This window comes from Saccoglossus kowalevskii, chromosome 6 (genome assembly GCF_978046115.1).
Source record: "Saccoglossus kowalevskii chromosome 6, keSacKowa6.1, whole genome shotgun sequence".
Classification (NCBI taxonomy): Eukaryota; Metazoa; Hemichordata; class Enteropneusta; family Harrimaniidae; genus Saccoglossus; species Saccoglossus kowalevskii.
In genome coordinates, this window is record NC_140646.1 from 28,495,306 (window position 1) to 28,515,221 (window position 19,916).

The 19,916-nt window shown below is 36.3% G+C and overlaps 1 protein-coding gene and 1 long non-coding RNA gene across 7 annotated transcripts in view; both read left to right on the forward strand.

Moving 5' to 3' along the window:
* The window catches only part of LOC100366417 (uncharacterized), a 156,192-nt gene that overhangs the window by 90,225 nt on the left and 46,051 nt on the right, over window positions 1–19,916 (forward strand). For all 6 annotated transcript variants that reach the window (XM_085500310.1, XM_085500314.1, XM_085500315.1 and 3 more), the window contains 10 exons: window positions 6,634–6,756; window positions 6,974–7,096; window positions 7,371–7,493; window positions 10,168–10,293; window positions 12,671–12,793; window positions 14,884–15,006; window positions 15,161–15,283; window positions 16,786–16,908; window positions 17,127–17,249; window positions 17,524–17,646. In XM_085500310.1, coding sequence (XP_085356436.1) covers window positions 6,634–6,756; window positions 6,974–7,096; window positions 7,371–7,493; window positions 10,168–10,293; window positions 12,671–12,793; window positions 14,884–15,006; window positions 15,161–15,283; window positions 16,786–16,908; window positions 17,127–17,249; window positions 17,524–17,646 — 1,233 coding nt within the window. The remainder of the gene's footprint in view (window positions 1–6,633; window positions 6,757–6,973; window positions 7,097–7,370; window positions 7,494–10,167; window positions 10,294–12,670; window positions 12,794–14,883; window positions 15,007–15,160; window positions 15,284–16,785; window positions 16,909–17,126; window positions 17,250–17,523; window positions 17,647–19,916) is intronic.
* On the forward strand, window positions 2,595–4,429 carry LOC146742211 (uncharacterized). The gene is made up of 2 exons (XR_014929703.1): window positions 2,595–2,699; window positions 4,198–4,429. It is a non-coding gene; the product is annotated as an uncharacterized LOC146742211 (long non-coding RNA).

Here is a 19,916-nt window from a genome sequence, read left to right on the forward strand (position 1 = left end):
GACGATTGCATTATTAAGGGACGGTGTTCAATGATACTATTGTCAGTGCGTGGGTGTGGCGCCCGAAACTGTCGAAATTTTTGACCACCGGACATCGGCGAACACCAACAGAAAAGATAGTATCGAAAAAAGAGCATGCCTTGACACTTTCTCTGTGATAATATTTCTTAGGAGTCCTTAGGAATTGTTGTTGTATGCACTCGAAATCTTGTTCTAGTTACAGTTGCTAATATTTAAAACATGGGAAATTTGTGAAGTCAAACGTTCATCTGTTGAATTTCCGGTTGTGAAATACGTATTTTGACTTTTTACACCTAAACAAACCCAGTGCGCATGTGTGATGACCGTAGTTTCTTAATGCGCATATATTTCATAGTCACATTAAAAACTGTGTAAACAATCGCAAACTATCATGGACATCAAAGATGAGCTAGACAATGGCCTTATCAGGATTAATTGGGGTTGAAACAAAAGGAAATAAGCCAATTAAGAAGCTTAAGTGGCCACTTGATAGGCGTCGTGACTCCTTCCGTTAGTACCTTTCATGATTGAACATGGCTGCTTCACGTCCCCATTTAGTTTTCGTAAGGTGGAACTAGTTTTGGTTCGTTAGATTGAACTAGTTTCAGTTCGTACCACTGATATTTTCTTTCTCACTGGAGTGTCTTGTTGCTCCCGTAATTGTTGTGTAAATCCCGTACATTTTACCCTGCAATACCCCCACTCCCACCCCAACTCGCTACATTTTATCACTCGTACTCGCTAAATTTACCTCCCTGTACTCGCTACAAATACCACCCATACTCGCTACAAATATTACCCGTACTCGCTACAAATGTCACCCGTACTAGCTACAAATGTCACCCGTACTGGCTACAAATATCACCCGTACTTGCTTCAAATATCACCCGTACTCGCTATTTTCTGAAAAGTACGACCCGTACTTTTCACCCGTACTTGGCTCATTTTAGTACATTTATATACCTCTTTTCTGGGAAAAATCCATTTCATTACCACCATCATCCCCAGACAACCCACTGCCACCCTCACACACCCCGCCATCCCCAGATATACGAGGTATGTAAATGAGTCTCTTTGTGGTAGTTGAGCGCGCGGTAAATGAGTGTCTCAGTTTTCACGAAGATACGAGTTGAGCATACGCTTACTTTCAAAAATAAGCGTGGAGCAAAACAATGGAAAGCTTGAGTGCGCTCGCCGCTCACTTTTAAAAGTAAGCATGGGGACAAACCATGGAATGCTGGTGATGTAATGAAAACAACACTCAGTTTAACATTAAGTTGATACAAGTTCGTTTCAGAGGTCTGGATTCACATGAGCAGAACGTTTGTTAAAACTGAGGCAATCATATTTAATTAAATATTCACGCAATTTGAACCTTATGACCTTGTAAGATGGACCGTCTGGTAATAAGAGACTACGCTTTCTTTTGCGTGTAATTGTAGGCATGGGACCTACAACTTTATTGTATTTTATGTCAAGATCTCAAATGGGATACGATAGCAATAAAGATTTACTTACAACTCTGACGTTTGTTTTGTCTTGAATGTTTTCATTTGTCGGCGTCTGTAAACAACGCTAAGTGACAACGAGTTGTTTCGCACACTTGCATGAAGTGAAAGTGTGCACACATACAAGAATGTTGTTTTATTAATGAAATTTACATTACAATTTTGCTCATATGTCCGGATCAACCGTCATAGATTGATACTACAACAATGGTAGTGCAAATTTGCATGTCGCGATATTTATGCATTGTGCGTGAATCATTCCGTGATCGTACAGCTATGAATCATTTGGCTTCGATTGGCTGACACTCGTGAAAATATAAATTTACAGATAAAATACACATTTGATCAGACTACATTGGTGGCCATATACACATATGCTGCTTTTCTGTTACTTTGCTTTACATTGCTTCTCTGTAACGTTAAAAATGCGTTTGAAAACGGTTGTATAATCATTGAGCGTCATTATAGATGCCGACAAATAAAAACAATGCAAAAATACCCCCCACCACCACATGCACACACAAATAACTATTTTGAAACCACAAAAGTTAAATTATGAAAAATGATCAGCAATCCTGATATATTTGTAATTGCACATGTACATCGACTAAATTGTGCATACAATAATTCTGGTTTCTTGTAATGGGTCATGCATGTAGTTCCTAATCTGTGTAATTCCATTGTTTTTCCCACGCCAACTTTTACAAGTGAGCGTACGCTCTCTTTCTACGCATACAGTATTTAGCATAATTGTACCCCTTCTCGATTTTATTAGACTTTGCAGACGAAGTCTGCCGAAGGCTTATAGATTGGGTTCTGTCCGTGCGTCCGTCTTTTGCCTCTTTTAACTTTGATATGCTCTGTCCATTTTTTTTTCCAAATTGGTGCAAATGTATATCTCAATGCCATACATATGCACGCCAAGTATTTTTTTGATTCGCCAAAGTTTCATTGTGTTTTTCTGTGATTTTCAACATTTTACTCGTACAAATGCCGAAATTTGCCGGAAAAATCAGAGTTTTAACGACATCTCGCAAGAGAACTGGCATACGGTATTGCGCATGCGCCAGTCCAACCGCTGAGGAAATCGGCGGCGATTTCGTCTGAGGATATTTTATTCCGGACTGTATCTTTCTTTGCACAAGGCTTACATAGATTAAAATCTCAAAGGTAAGAAACTGTGCTTATGGCATTTATTATGAACTTTGATTTATCCTTTTGTGTCCTGACTTCAGTGAGAAACGAGCGATCGCACAGTGTCACACTTTGCCAGAAAAACAGTCCTGCTATGAGTTCAAGAACTGGTTATGAAACGTGTAAATCGAATATCTATCTCGTCATTTAGGAGGCTTGGGAATAACGTTTGGCATATAAAATACTGGAATAATAAAAACGTAAAAGTTTAGAACACGCTGATCGTGATTTTGTTATGTACGATTGCTATTTCCGGTGTTCATTGGCAACTGTAGCAGATTTAAACTTGGTTTCGTGACGACACATAAGACTAGAATTATCGAGAAAACACAAGTCAAGTTCGGCCAACCGTGACTGCTTGAAAGCAATGATGAAATTGAAAAGTACTGTAATTCAATATCAATGAATCTATCATCACTTTTAAATTACCTTTGAAGTAAATATGATAAACCGGGCGAAAAGGAAAACTGGCGAACCGGTAATTGGGCGAACTGATAATCGGGCGAAGGAGTTCGGGCGAAGTGGATTTCGGGCGAAGTGACTGTACCCCAATACCCGAGTGCGTTATTGCACTCGTGACCGGGACCTCCATGCTCCATGCGGTGTTGGAAGTTTATCGGTAAATCGAACCTCTGTCAACAGAGACATATTTTCCCAATCAGCTATTTATTTCGGTACTGAAGTCAAGGTGGCAATTTCAATGTTTAGCTACCATAATTTATCTCCATTATGAGCAGGAAAATAAATCACGGACCTCGATTGAGATGGATTTAACGGCGGCCATGTTTTTAAGGGATATGTGAAATAATATTAGGGAGGGGGTTAAATTCACGTAATCCTCAATTTTAATGATGTTGACTTAATATTAAAATTTTTTTTTTTCAAAACTCCGGATATTATTTTATATAATATTTTAATACAACTACAATATGTTAATTAGTATGCAAATTAATATGCAAATTAGCAGCCAATCTGAGACAATGCAATCCAGTTCAAAGGAAATTTGACATACACTTAGGTTACATGATCACTACCTCTGCTGATTAGTTTTTTATGCACTTCTATCTGCTTTTATATTAAATGTATTTTTTTGTATTTTTCTCAATAGTTTTTTTTATTACTTTTGATAGCTTGGCATCCATTTGGTTCAGCTCAAGTGAAATTTTCGGCACAAGTACTCTGGCTTTTTGCACATTCTTAATATTTTATTTTTCAGAATCCTGTGAATATTAATTTGACAACTTTGTAGAGTGGAAACTGTTGAATTAGTTCATCCTAGACTTTGGTAGAACATGTTAAAAATAGTACAGTGTGAACTGCAATTTCTTTCTGGCTGGTATAAATTTATTAAGTAATATTTTTTCGTACTAAAAAGACTCAAATATCTTTTTTAATTAAATCTAACAGCCAATGGGAGCACATATGCTACAACCTCTGCTTACTTTGGACTAAATGTTCTTTTTTTTTTTTTCAGGTGCAGAGCCAGACTTTTTTCTCAGAAAGCAAAGGCACTGGAACTACATGTATTACAAAAACATACCGGTACTATTCACTGCGTGTCTGACAATTGTATAAAGTTTCGCAGGTCCTTTTTTTTTTTACTTTGAGAAGTTCTGTCAACCAAGGCATAAATATGTGTTTTCTCTGTACATAAAATTTCACACGATTTGTTAATATTAATGTATGATAATAACAACTTGATAATATTCTTCTGGATTTTTGCACTTTATTTGTATCAATGTCGTATGAGAAGTAATCTTGTCCTTATTAGATATATTGAAACTGATCCAGGACCACAAACTAGTTTATCCAAACAGACACAACACTGACTCTACATATTTGCAGATCTGATTTGTATACTTCCTTGTCATTTTACCTGTTGTACTGGTTTGGTGCTATCTGGTTTCCATGCTGAGAATAATGCTGACCTGGATGGAGAGTGCTATAAACTTGAAAATGCCATAGAAATCATGTTTGCCAATTTATGTCCATGCAACTTTAGTATGACAACTAGCGAAGGCAGTGTCATTCATGACTTGTATTTGATAACATGTATTTCCATCTTCATCAGTCAAATATACTTACCTCAATTAAATATGACGTGCAATAACAAAATAATTGTGGCAATGTGACGAAACAATAACAAAATAGTGACGGCAATTATCAATCTATTTGTTGAAAAGATACTATGATACCGTTCAATTTGGTGCATGGTGGGGGTAGTCGTTGGCTTTCAATGTTGGACATGGTGTCACAGTGTCAATCACCAAACGTAATCCTGGGTTCGTGACCTCAGCTGGAATTAAAAACAACTCTACCCGTTGAAACCTCGCATAAAAAAACAATAACCAGGTACTGGCATTTTGTCTATAAGCGTGATGATCTTTGTCTGAATTTAAAACACAGTCGTCACCCACTGTGATAACAACAAATAAGCCGATACTTTGACATGCGGCAAAACATCGGAGCTATGCACAGTCATTTGAACGCTGATATTTTAATGAAAACTCAATATTTACTTGTTCGTATTTATCTAACGGACATGGAAACAGATTTATTGATACATATAATGCTTCTCATTCCACCCCATACGTGTTGGGACTCTACTGGTTAGTTTTCTACAAGTGACAGAAACAGACTTCTCCATTCATCCATCTGTAACGTAAAACTCCGCCGATTACACAGTAAACAATAAGGTGGTCATACCTCGGTCGAGGTGTTAATTGCACCGCAAGACTTCAATTTACAAGTAAACTATCTCAAGCATTCCATTGTGTGGCTCCATGCCCAATTTTTAAAGTGAGCATACGCTCAACTCGCATCTTCCGAAAGCTGAGACGATGAATAGAGGAAGACTATTTTTTGATGCGTCCTTCTTACAAGGTCATAGGGGTCAAACTGCGTGAATATTTAATTAAACATGGTTGCTTTGTTTTAACAAACGTCCTCTCCAGTGAATATGTGAACTTGTATCAACTTCATGTTAAACTGAGCGTAGCTTTCATTCCAGCATTCCATGGTTTGTCCCCACGCCTACTTTTAAAAGTGAGCGCACTCAAGCATTCCATTGTTTGGCTCATGCAAGTGTGTACAACAACTGTTGTCACTGAGCGTTGTTTACAGACGCCGACAAATGAAAACACTCAAGACAAAACAAACGCCAGAGTTGCATCTTTATCACTATTAAATATAATTGTAGCCGATCTCGGCATTTATTTTGCGTGAATCAAAATAGTACTCTAAAAAATGTCATGTATACACTGGCGACTTGTGGTTACTTGAAATCAGACACGCGCACTTCTCATTCCATGCATTCTCATTTCTACCTCCATGTTCCATTGTAGGTCCCATGCCTACTATTACACGTAAAAGTGAGCGTAGTCCCTCATTACCAGACGCGTCCATCTTACAAGGTCATAGGGTTCAAACTGCGTGAATATTTAATTAGATATGGTTGCGTCAGTTTTAACAAACGTCCTGCTCATGTGAATCCAGATTATATTCTTTAACTTATTTAAGTTAGATCACAGTCCCTTTATCAGAGGTGATAGAGGGACTGTGCCAGTTAGACCTCTGAAACGAACTTGTATGGACTTCATGTTAAACGGAGCATAACTTTCATTACATCACCAGCATTCCATGGTTTGTCCTCACGCTTACTTTTAAAAGTGAGCGCACTCAAGCTTTCCATTGTTTGGCTCCACACTTACTTTTGAAAGTGAGCGTACGCTCAACTCGTATCTTCGTGAAAACTGAGACGCTCAGTTACCGCGCTCAACTACCACATGGAGACCTATTTACATACATGGATATACGGTACACCCACACATATACTATGAAATCAGTTCTACATATATTAGAACACATTAATGAGCATTATTTGTTAATTGTTTGTATTTTCATTTCACAGTATTGAATCCATGCCAGAATTCTCAATGTCAGAATGGTGGTTTCTGTGTAGCTGTACCTGGATCTTGTACTGACTATACCTGTACATGCAGTGGATGTTATACTGGACAATATTGTACAACATGTGAGTGTAAATTATATCATTGTGTCAATTTTCATTTAGTATATATTTTATTTCATATTGTCAATATAAAACCTGAACTTTATATTACATATACTTGATATAATTGATGATTTGTTCACACTAGTTTCTGTTAGTCATAGCTGTAGCAGATATAATAAATCAAATCTGCATAATATTTATTTAAAATTCATAATTGCTAAAACTTTAAATCTTTCAGTATTGAATGCATGTGACAACCATCAATGTCAGAATGGTGGTACTTGTGTTGCTATCTCAGGATCCTGCGAGTTATATCAGTGTACTTGTCCTACTTGCTATCTTGGACAGTATTGTTCAACATGTAAGTCATCCAGACCTTAGCAATAATTTAGCAATGGTTTTATATTGTTTGAGGTTTATATAAAGATTTATTATTAAGCAAACTACAAAATATTGAAGATGGTTTCACTAAATAGTGTCTCAATCGATCATGTCAGCAACACTTACAAAATATGCCTAGGCTTAAAATATATACTTGTTAGGAAGAAATATTATTACTTTTTCAGAACATCACCATTTTTTTCTTGTGGGCAGCATTCTGTCATTCCTACATGTTAATCCTCTATCCATTGCAGTCCAAGATCCATGCGCTAACAACTATTGTCAGAATGGTGGAACATGTGTTGCTGTTTCTGGTTCTTGTACAGATTTTACTTGTACTTGTGCTGATTGCTATACTGGACAATACTGTACTCAGTGTAAGTGTACAATATTTGCTTTGTTAGAATCACGCCTTCATTAGAAGCACACATACACCTAAAATGGCATTTATTGTGAAACTGAATCTTATTTTGACCACAGATGCACCCCCAGCTGTTATACAAGTATATGAAAATACAGTACATGTCTATTTGGGAATCATGCCTGTCACCCTGCACCCTGTGTTGTTTAGTTTGATAAGCACAACAGATTTTTATGATAAATATTATATTACTCATGATGAAACCATATTCAATTATTTTTATTTCTTAAATATTAATTGTCATCGATGTTCCCAGTGGAATGTGAAGCAAATAATTTATCTCAATAATAATTTTTTTCAGTGATTTGTGAAAATAGCCAGGAGAGATAATGTCATAGCTCATTATAACCTCAATGTTTCACACTATGATTAGAATTTTCTGGTGTCATATAGACCCAGCTAATATAACTTCTTTATTTGGACGAGAAAACAAATATTTGCATGGGATGGCATTATTGGTTGTATAAAAACTATTTTATTTACAGCCGTTCTGAGAATTATTCGGACAGTCAGTTAGCAAAATGACTTGCAACTTTGCAAAACGTGTTGGTCCTTGCCCAATCTAGACTTGCCGGCGCCACTGAGTGATGGGCGCGTGGTTTGGGATTACTATTTCATAGGGGTTATCGGCTTGGTGAATTGCAAGTATTATCTAGTGTGCGTTTACAGCAACCATTCTTTATTTTTAGTCCCCATTCGGACGTAGTCCGAAAACGGGGACTTATGTTTTGCCCTGTGTGCGTCCGTGTGTGCGTCCGTGCGTGCGTCCGTGCGTACGTGATCACCTGTATCTTGAACATGCATGGACCGATTAAGGTCAAACTTCACTCATACATCACACATTATATGGGACATATGCACATGCATTTTTTTCATGATCCGATTAACGATAGCCAAACAGCGGCCATTTTAAGGCCGAAAATGCATCAAAATCGCACATTTTCACCATTCAGGACCCGGATCTCAGTTATGCATGGACGGATTTTGTTCAAATTTGGTACATACATTAAACATAATAGGACCTTGATGCACGTCATTTTTTTTTTGGATCGGGTTTGAAATGGCCGACTGGCTGCCATTTTGTTTTAAAGAATTCAGTTCTGGATCCGTATCTGAGACATGCTTGGATTGATCGAGTTCAAACTTCACACACACAAGGTACATCATGTCACAAATATGTATGTGCATTTGTTTCATGATTTCATTAATGATAGCCTAATGGCGGCCTCTTTAAGGTCGAAAATGCATCAAAATCGCACATTTTCACCATTCCGGACCCAGATCTCAGTTATACATGGACGGACTTTGTTCAAATTTGGTACATACATTAAAACATAATAGGACTTTGATGCACGTTATTTATTTTTTTTCGGATCAAGTTCGAAATGGCCGACTGGCGGCCATTTTGTTTTAATAAATTCGGTTCTGGATCCGTATCCAAGACATGTCTGGATTGATCAAGTTCAATCACACACACATGGTACATCATGTCACAAATAGATATGTGCATTTGTTTCATGATCCGCTTAACAATAGCTGAATGATGGCCATTTTAAGGCCGAAAATGCATCAAAATCACGTATTTTCACAATTCCGGAACCTGATCTCAGTCATGCATGGATGGATTTTGTTCAGATTTAGAACAATGTGTTGTACATATGCAGATGCTTTTCGTTCATGATCTGCTTTGAATGTATATGTCACTCAAATATGAACGGAACGGGGACGTGTCATTGACAATGACTTGTTTATAACTATATTATAATTATTTTCAGTAATTTTGAAAATCACAAGTTGGGTGTTACTTAAATCTGTTGAAAAATGTCAACCCCTCACTCATTTTAGTCAGTTGTACCTGTTACAAAAATGGACTAGACATAATAACAGTCGTTATATTATACCCCGTCATTTTCAAACTGCAGTTGAAAAAGTGATTTGATCAAGGAAGGCACTTTTGATTTGACAAAGTCCATCAAACGGTTATAATCAAGTTTTCCGTCTGTGTATCCCTGACCTTGGTATAAAATTTGAACCAGTAATGTAAAAACAACTTTTAGTTTGGTCCAAAACTGTCGCGAAATTGCAGGGCGTCTCGCTAAGAAACTTTACTTTGAGCCTTCCCACCAACGACGAGTTCATTAACACTACAACATATAACCTGTTAATATATGGTAACCAACGAGTGTCGTTTTGAAAACAGGGTTTACCCGCATCTTGCAAGATAATGGAATGATTGCCAATTGTGGGCGTGCCAATACAACGGCGCCATCAAGTCTAGATTCGAAAAGACATAAGTGTTTTGCAAAGTTCTAAGATATATTGCTAACTGACTGTCCGAATAATTCTCAGAACGGCTGTAATTGGACTCCTGAATAACCTTGCCTTAGATTTGTGAGTGGAATTTTAGTGAATTCTGACAAGTTTTGAAATGGATTGAGTGATGTGCTGCTATGCAAATGTAATACTAGCTATCATTTGCAACTTCACTGCTTATAGGACAATGTGCACACAAAACCTAAACAAGTGTGACAGCCTATAATTTGATTATTAGTACAAAATTATGATTTACAGGTATGTAGGTTCATCATGATATGAAAACCAATATGAATATTATTGTTGTTTTTTTATAGTTATTAATCCCTGCCAAAATAATAATCAGTGTCAGAATGGCGGTTTCTGTGTAGCTGTGCCAGGATCTTGTACTGAATTCACCTGTACATGTACTGGATGTTACAGTGGACAGTTTTGTACTATATGTAAGTAGAGCACCTTTACAATATATAGCAGTGCTTTAATATCATGTAACCAACTTTATTTATCAGTGTTTTTGACTCCCATGTGCGAAGCACATAATGGGAGTCTTTGCAGTTAGTGTGTGTGTCTGTGTGTAATTGGATTACTATATGTTGCGAGGACAAAAATACAGATATATAGCTACTTCCGAGGACATACACACCTTCCGAGGACCTTTTTCATAGTCCTCGGAAAACATAATTTTTATTAATAGTTAATTCGATTATTAATACGTTTTGCGTAGCTTAGGTTTAGTATCGGGGGAAGGTATGGTTCATGTTATATTAATATTAATATAATTATACCATACCTTACCCCGATACTAAACCTAAGCTTCGCAAACATTTCTATGTTCAGTCACGGGATATTCAACTCTTGTTTAATTAAACTTAATTAAAATGCAATTCTCCATTGTATTGCATTGTAATTGAGTTTAATTAAACTCCAATTAAAACGCAACCCTATATAGGAACGCCTTTTAATCGAGTTCATATCGCAACTATATTAAAAGTTAATTCAACTATATTAAAAGTTAATCCAATGAAGTCCTCGGAACATATAGCTATACAAGTATGTGTATGTGTGTGTGTGTGTGTGTGTATGTGTGTATGTGTGTATGTGTGTCCGACTGTTCCACTGCTATCTCAAGAACCATACATCGGTTTTTGATGAAACTTGGTGCATAGATGCTCTGGGCCAATGCGCAGATTTGATTAGGTTTTGGTAAAAATCCATGCTCGTTAATTACCTAATTTGCATGATAATTAGCTAATTTTTGGCTGTTCTATGACTGTTCCACTGATATCTAAAGAACCACTCATTGGATTTTAATGAAACTTGGTACATAGATGCTCTGAACATATGCGCAGATTTGATTTGTTTTTGGTAAAAATCCGAGCATATTAATTACCTAATTTGCATGATAATTAGCTGATTTTTAGCTGTTCCTTGATTGTTCCCCTGATATAAGTAGTGAGCATTACATTTCAATGAAACTTGGTACTTACATACTCAAGGACTATGCAGAGATTGATTGTTTCCGATAAATATTTGTGCATATTAATCACCTAATTTGCATAATTAGTTAATTTTCAGCTTTTCCACGGGTATCTCAAGTACTAATCATCGCATTTCAATGAAACTTGGTACATAGATCCTTTAGAACTATGCAGAGACCTGATTAGTTTTAGGGTAAATAATTGTGCATATTAATTAACTAATTTGCATAATTAATTCTCAGCTTTTCTACTGATATCTAAAGTACTAATCATCACATTTCAATGAATCTAGAATTATGCAGACCCAATTAGTTTCCGGTAAATATTTGTGCATATTAATCACCTAATTTGCATAATTAACCAACTTTCACACTGATATCTCAGGTATTAAACATCACATATCAATGAATGTACATGGATGCTGTAGGACAATAGACAGACCTGGATAATTGTGGGTTAAAATCTGTACATATTAATTACCTAATTTGCATAATTAACCAATTTTAAGCTTTCACACTGATATCTAAAGTACTAATTATTCCATTTCAATGAAACTTAGTACAAAGATGCTCTAGGACAATGTACAAACCTAATTAGTTTGGGGTAAAAATCTGTTCATATTAATTCCCTAATAAGCATAATAATTCATAATTTTTTGGTTCTAATCACATTTCAATTAAACTTGGAAACATAGATTTTCTGTTACATTGCACAGACCTCATTAGTTTTACACTCAAATCTGTTCATATTAATTTTCTGATTTGCACAATTAGTTTTCAGCTAAGTAATTTCGAATTATATTTAATGTGTCTCCAATACTCAGCACATGGGAGTTCTTTCTAAGCTTTCTTTGATTTTTTTTGATTTCTGAATGCAACTGGAAATATAATAATTTGTAACAAATAATTCACACTTTGAGTGTGCATGAATTATACAAGTAGTTCTTAGTGTAAAGAATAACAATTATCAATTGCACTGATTAAATTACCTTGATGTTGGACACTGATATATGTGACATACTATGTGCTGGGGTCAAATACATTCTTTAAAAGTTAGGAGCATGGTTGTCTGTATGATGTATCATTTTATAAAGTATTGTTGAGGTGAAAGCAATTACCAATTACAATGTTAATACAAAGTTATGATACTTTCATATATAGTTGAACACCAAATGATGTTATTTGGTAGTGCAGTCCCTTGTATCTTGACATGATACATTTAATGCGCTGACTCATAGTGCCATTATATTCCATCATTTGGAGCCCAATTTTGAGACGTTTAAAGAATATTAAAGAGCCTTAGTAATATGGATGTTTGAGTAACTGTATATTTTTACTTCTAGTTTCCGATCCATGTCAAAACTTTCCATGTTTGAATGGTGGTACTTGCACTGCTTTACCAGGATCCTGTACAGCATATTCGTGTCAATGTGTTGGGTGCTACACTGGATTAACCTGTGCAACTTGTAAGAATATTTTCTTCTATATTTAGATTATACAAGGTTGTAAGAGCAATATAAAACTAATGACCAATCCTGTTTTTTAGCTCTGCTTTCACGGTATATGACAGGGCGAATCTTTTTATATAGGTGATTGTTCATGAGTGTCAACTTTACATTTTTGATTTCTTCTTGAAAACGAAAAGTCCTGCTTGATTTGATACTTGGTATATATAAGTAGGCCGTCGTACCATAATGCCCTTTGTTTATGTTTTTGCCAACCAGCATATGAATTTATGCTATTTTCTCCTTCTTGAAAACTGCTAGTCTGATTGATTCAGTATTTGTATATGTAAACACCTGAACTATCATTCAAACTTGGTACATAGATTATACATGTTAGGATACATGTCCCCGACCGTCCGTGAGTTCCTGAGTCTGTCCGTACGACCGTCCGTGTGTCAGTCTGTCCGTGCGTCAGTCTATCCAACATCATATTTCAGGATCCTGTGGACCGATTCCGTTCATTCTTTGCATGTGCCTAGTATCTTATGTGGGACATGTGCACATGCAGTGGTTTAGCGATTCGATTCAAAATGGCCGACTGGCAGCCGTCTTGTTTTTTGAAAATGTTGTATTTTGGACATGCTTTGTCAGTTATCATTCAAACTTGGTACATAGATTATACATGTTAGGATACATGTCCATGACGATTTATTTCGCAATTTGATCAAAGACGGTCGACTGGCAGGCATCTTGTTTTTGTTTTTTTATGCCGTATCTTGGACGTGCTCTGTCAGTATTCATTCAAATTTGGCACGCACATGTACTTTATACTTGTTAGGATGCATGTCCATGACAATTTGTTTCAAAATCTGGTCAAGGATGGCCGATTGACAGCCATCTGACTTTTTGGCCTTACTACTAGATTTCCACAATTTATGTACCATTTTCATTCGTATTTGGCATATACATGTACATCATACATATCAGTGTGTTTCATAATCAGATCAAAGATGGCTGAATAATGACTGTTTTTATTTTGGCCATATTACTACGACACGAAACACGTGTTTTGATGTAAATAAATAATCTGTTGTATACGCGACTTGGAACTCAAGTTTCAAGGACACGCTCGCGACGACCCCTCCGCTTTAATATGACGAGCACAAAGAGAACTTAACGGGGACTGTGTCATTTTCAATGACTTGTATTTATACTCCTAGTTTCTGATCCATGTCAAAACTTTCCATGTTTGAATGGTGGTACTTGCACTGCTTTACCAGGATCCTGTACAACATATTCGTGTCAATGTGTTGGATGCTACACTGGATTAACATGCGCTACTTGTAAGAATATTTTCTTCTATATTTAGATTATACAAGGTTGTAAGAGCAATGCAAAACTAATGAGCAATCCTGTTTTTTAGCTCTGCTTTCACGGTATATGACAGAGCGAATCTATTTATATAGGTGATTGTCCATGAGTGTCAACTTTACATTTTCCATTTCTTCTTGAAAACGAAAAGTCCTGCTTGATTTGATACTTGGTATATATAAGTAGGCCGTCGTACCATAATGCCCTTTGTTTATGTTTTTGCCAACCAGCATATGAATTTATGCTATTTTCTCCTTCTTGAAAACTGCTAGTCTGATTGATTCAGTATTTGTATATGTAAACACCTGAACTGGACCTTAGTCATAGTCATATTTGTCTATTTTGTGACAATACCTTCAGTTCTCTAATTTTTGTGAATATTTTTGTAATTTTTGTTAAAAAAGTGCTATTTTCAACTGTTTATAAACTACAATGGTTACAGTGGAGCTATATCAGCAGACAGGCTGCTTGTATATCTTTTAAAGTGACTTGAAAAGTTGACTTGGACATGTACAATATAATAGAGTTAATCTGGTTGCACAGTCTGAAATGTACTGCACTATCTTGAAAATCCATGCCTCATGCTTTTTTCCTTATTGGGCTCTCGTACATCTATGGCACTTACTAAGATATCAACCCAGCACAACTGTTTCCTACCTCATTACTGTCTACCCTCAAAACAGTTTCCTCAGCAAAGGAGTGCAAACAGATTTTAATTGTATTGTTATTCTTATATCCAGTGCAAGATCCATGTGCCAACAGTTTCTGTCAGAATGGTGCAACATGTGTTCCTGTTCCTGGTTCTTGTAGAGATTGGACCTGTGCTTGTGCTGAATGCTATACTGGAACATACTGTACCCAACGTAAGTGTTTAATATTGTGTATTGAATTATGACCTTTTTTAATATGTACAGGACTTATTGAAATATACTTATGGTGAAATGGTTGAGTACAGATCAGAATTAGGAACATCAGGGTAAAAGTACATGTATTCATTGTATATTTTTTTATTTCTAGAAATAAATGCATGTCAGAATTCCCAGTGTCAGAATGGTGGTTTCTGTGTTCCTGTGGCAGGATCCTGTACTGACTATACCTGTACATGTACTGGATGTTATACTGGACAATATTGTACAACATGTAAGTCAATTTCAATCAATGTCACTGTTATTAAGATTTTCTGGGAGAAATTAATTTCATTACCACCATCATCCGCACACAACCCACTGCCACCCTCACACACCCCACCATTCCCTGATATACCCACACATGTACTATGAAATCAGTTTTATATATATATATCAAGCCACACCGACTTAATTTTATGGATGACATCCGTGAGCGCATTAGTTTTCGCCTGTTCTCAAAAAAAAAAAAAAAATCTCCGACAACAAGTCTCCACAGATTGGTTTTCTGTCCGGAACTTGCCGACTCATATTGTTGCAAAGCGCCGGCTTGTTGTAAAACTTGTTTTGGACTACCTTAAAACCAAACTCCGCACAGTTAGATGCACGTTACGTAAAGCGCAAAGACCTACGGGCAGGAGATTGTCTCAAAACATGACAATTTTGTCATAAATGACCCAACATGGTGACCACACCACCAAAATACATGAGCATAAAAGTTCAGATGTAAAACGGAGGGATTATTCTAGACTGGTACGCAATTGATGTTGGCCAGGTAGATGTGACGTTTACACAGCTATACAAGAGATCGGTAGCGGCAAGCTAGTTTCGCCCAGACAATTTTAAGAACATATTGTTCAGAGTGGCTGTCCTGCGTTTCTTCTGCAACGATGAAAGAAATGGGAGAGGAGTGAAGGTGTATGGTGGCCTAAACGTCAATCAGGTGACAAGTCAGTTCGGTTGCTTTGTCCACATTGAAGTCAACAAAACTGCAGCGGAAGCTCCTCGGCCAAAGTCCCCTTTTGGGGTGAAGAAAAGTTTTTTTCATTTTCTGATTCGGATAATTTGCTTGCACAGACAGTCAGTAATATTTTGATCATATGACAAATTTTCATCAAGATACATGTACATAATTTTCTGCATCCAAATTTGTGTTGACTCTCTGTTGGTGTGTTTTTTTTCAATATCGAGCCTCTTATAATTTGTTACATAGTTGAAGTAATTCTAGAGCATTTGTGTCTACACTTAGTCTATCTGAAGTGTCACTTTAAAAGCTGTAGTTTGAATGTCAAAAAAGTTTCCAGGTTGCTGTTGACAAACTTATTGTTCATTTTTAATTCAATTTTTTTTTTCAATACAACACAGTAAGTTTTTCTTTATTATTGAGTTGATGTGTATGCATTTGGCAAAGCTAACATCTGCCTTATCTTCTTGCCTTTTCAAAATCAAAAGTGATGATACCTGTGACAGTAATACAGTACGAGATCTGTACATCAACATGTGCCTCCTACAAATAAAGACTTGTTGTTTTTTTGATACACTGTCGTTCATTTCGTAATAACAGCTCCGTAGTCCTGTGGTTTTATCAGCATTTTTTTTGGCAGGATTTTTTTTTTTTCGCTCTCTCGCATTAGTTTTGGGGTCTTCAGAGGATGTCATGCATAAAATTAAATCAGTGTGGCCTTACAAGATATCAATGAGCATTATTTGTTAATTGTTTGTATTTTCATTTCACAGTATTGAATCCATGCCAGAATTCTCAATGTCAGAATGGTGGTTTCTGTGTAGCTGTACCTGGATCTTGTACTGACTATACCTGTACATGCAGTGGATGTTATACTGGACAATATTGTACAACATGTGAGTGTAAATTATATCATTGTGTCATTTTTCATTTAGTATATATTTATTTTATTTCATATTGTCAATATAAAACCTGGACTTTATATTACATATACTTTGAATTGATGATTGGTTCACACTAGTTTTTGTTAGTCATAGCTGTAGCAGATATAATAAATCAAATCTGCATAATATTTATTTAAAATTCATAATTGCTAAAACTTTAAATCTTTCAGTATTGAATGCATGTGACAACCATCAATGTCAGAATGGTGGTACTTGTGTTGCTATCTCAGGATCCTGCGAGTTATATCAGTGTACTTGTCCTACTTGCTATCTTGGACAGTATTGTTCAACATGTAAGTCATCCAGACCTTAGCAATAATTTAGCAATGGTTTTATATTGTTTGAGGTTTATATAAAGATTTATTATTAAGCAAACTACAAAATATTGAAGATGGTTTCACTAAATAGTGTCTCAATCGATCATGTCAGCAACACTTACAAAATATGCCTAGGCTTAAAATATATACTTGTTAGGAAGAAATATTATTACTTTTTCAGAACATCACCATTTTTTTCTTGTGGGCAGCATTCTGTCATTCCTACATGTTAATCCTCTATCCATTGCAGTCCAAGATCCATGCGCTAACAACTATTGTCAGAATGGTGGAACATGTGTTGCTGTTTCTGGTTCTTGTACAGATTTTACTTGTACTTGTGCTGATTGCTATACTGGACAATACTGTACTCAGTGTAAGTGTACAATATTTGCTTTGTTAGAATCACGCCTTCATTAGAAGCACACATACACCTAAAATGGCATTTATTGTGAAACTGAATCTTATTTTGACCACAGATGCACCCCCAGCTGTTATACAAGTATATGAAAATACAGTACATGTCTATTTGGGAATCATGCCTGTCACCCTGCACCCTGTGTTGTTTAGTTTGATAAGCACAACAGATTTTTATGATAAATATTATATTACTCATGATGAAACCATATTCAATTATTTTTATTTCTTAAATATTAATTGTCATCGATGTTCCCAGTGGAATGTGAAGCAAATAATTTATCTCAATAATAATTTTTTTCAGTGATTTGTGAAAATAGCCAGGAGAGATAATGTCATAGCTCATTATAACCTCAATGTTTCACACTATGATTAGAATTTTCTGGTGTCATATAGACCCAGCTAATATAACTTCTTTATTTGGACGAGAAAACAAATATTTGCATGGGATGGCATTATTGGTTGTATAAAAACTATTTTATTTACAGCCGTTCTGAGAATTATTCGGACAGTCAGTTAGCAAAATGACTTGCAACTTTGCAAAACGTGTTGGTCCTTGCCCAATCTAGACTTGCCGGCGCCACTGAGTGATGGGCGCGTGGTTTGGGATTACTATTTCATAGGGGTTATCGGCTTGGTGAATTGCAAGTATTATCTAGTGTGCGTTTACAGCAACCATTCTTTATTTTTAGTCCCCATTCGGACGTAGTCCGAAAACGGGGACTTATGTTTTGCCCTGTGTGCGTCCGTGTGTGCGTCCGTGCGTGCGTCCGTGCGTACGTGATCACCTGTATCTTGAACATGCATGGACCGATTAAGGTCAAACTTCACTCATACATCACACATTATATGGGACATATGCACATGCATTTTTTTCATGATCCGATTAACGATAGCCAAACAGCGGCCATTTTAAGGCCGAAAATGCATCAAAATCGCACATTTTCACCATTCAGGACCCGGATCTCAGTTATGCATGGACGGATTTTGTTCAAATTTGGTACATACATTAAACATAATAGGACCTTGATGCACGTCATTTTTTTTTTGGATCGGGTTTGAAATGGCCGACTGGCTGCCATTTTGTTTTAAAGAATTCAGTTCTGGATCCGTATCTGAGACATGCTTGGATTGATCGAGTTCAAACTTCACACACACAAGGTACATCATGTCACAAATATGTATGTGCATTTGTTTCATGATTTCATTAATGATAGCCTAATGGCGGCCTCTTTAAGGTCGAAAATGCATCAAAATCGCACATTTTCACCATTCCGGACCCAGATCTCAGTTATACATGGACGGACTTTGTTCAAATTTGGTACATACATTAAAACATAATAGGACTTTGATGCACGTTATTTATTTTTTTTCGGATCAAGTTCGAAATGGCCGACTGGCGGCCATTTTGTTTTAATAAATTCGGTTCTGGATCCGTATCCAAGACATGTCTGGATTGATCAAGTTCAATCACACACACATGGTACATCATGTCACAAATAGATATGTGCATTTGTTTCATGATCCGCTTAACAATAGCTGAATGATGGCCATTTTAAGGCCGAAAATGCATCAAAATCACGTATTTTCACAATTCCGGAACCTGATCTCAGTCATGCATGGATGGATTTTGTTCAGATTTAGAACAATGTGTTGTACATATGCAGATGCTTTTCGTTCATGATCTGCTTTGAATGTATATGTCACTCAAATATGAACGGAACGGGGACGTGTCATTGACAATGACTTGTTTATAACTATATTATAATTATTTTCAGTAATTTTGAAAATCACAAGTTGGGTGTTACTTAAATCTGTTGAAAAATGTCAACCCCTCACTCATTTTAGTCAGTTGTACCTGTTACAAAAATGGACTAGACATAATAACAGTCGTTATATTATACCCCGTCATTTTCAAACTGCAGTTGAAAAAGTGATTTGATCAAGGAAGGCACTTTTGATTTGACAAAGTCCATCAAACGGTTATAATCAAGTTTTCCGTCTGTGTATCCCTGACCTTGGTATAAAATTTGAACCAGTAATGTAAAAACAACTTTTAGTTTGGTCCAAAACTGTCGCGAAATTGCAGGGCGTCTCGCTAAGAAACTTTACTTTGAGCCTTCCCACCAACGACGAGTTCATTAACACTACAACATATAACCTGTTAATATATGGTAACCAACGAGTGTCGTTTTGAAAACAGGGTTTACCCGCATCTTGCAAGATAAT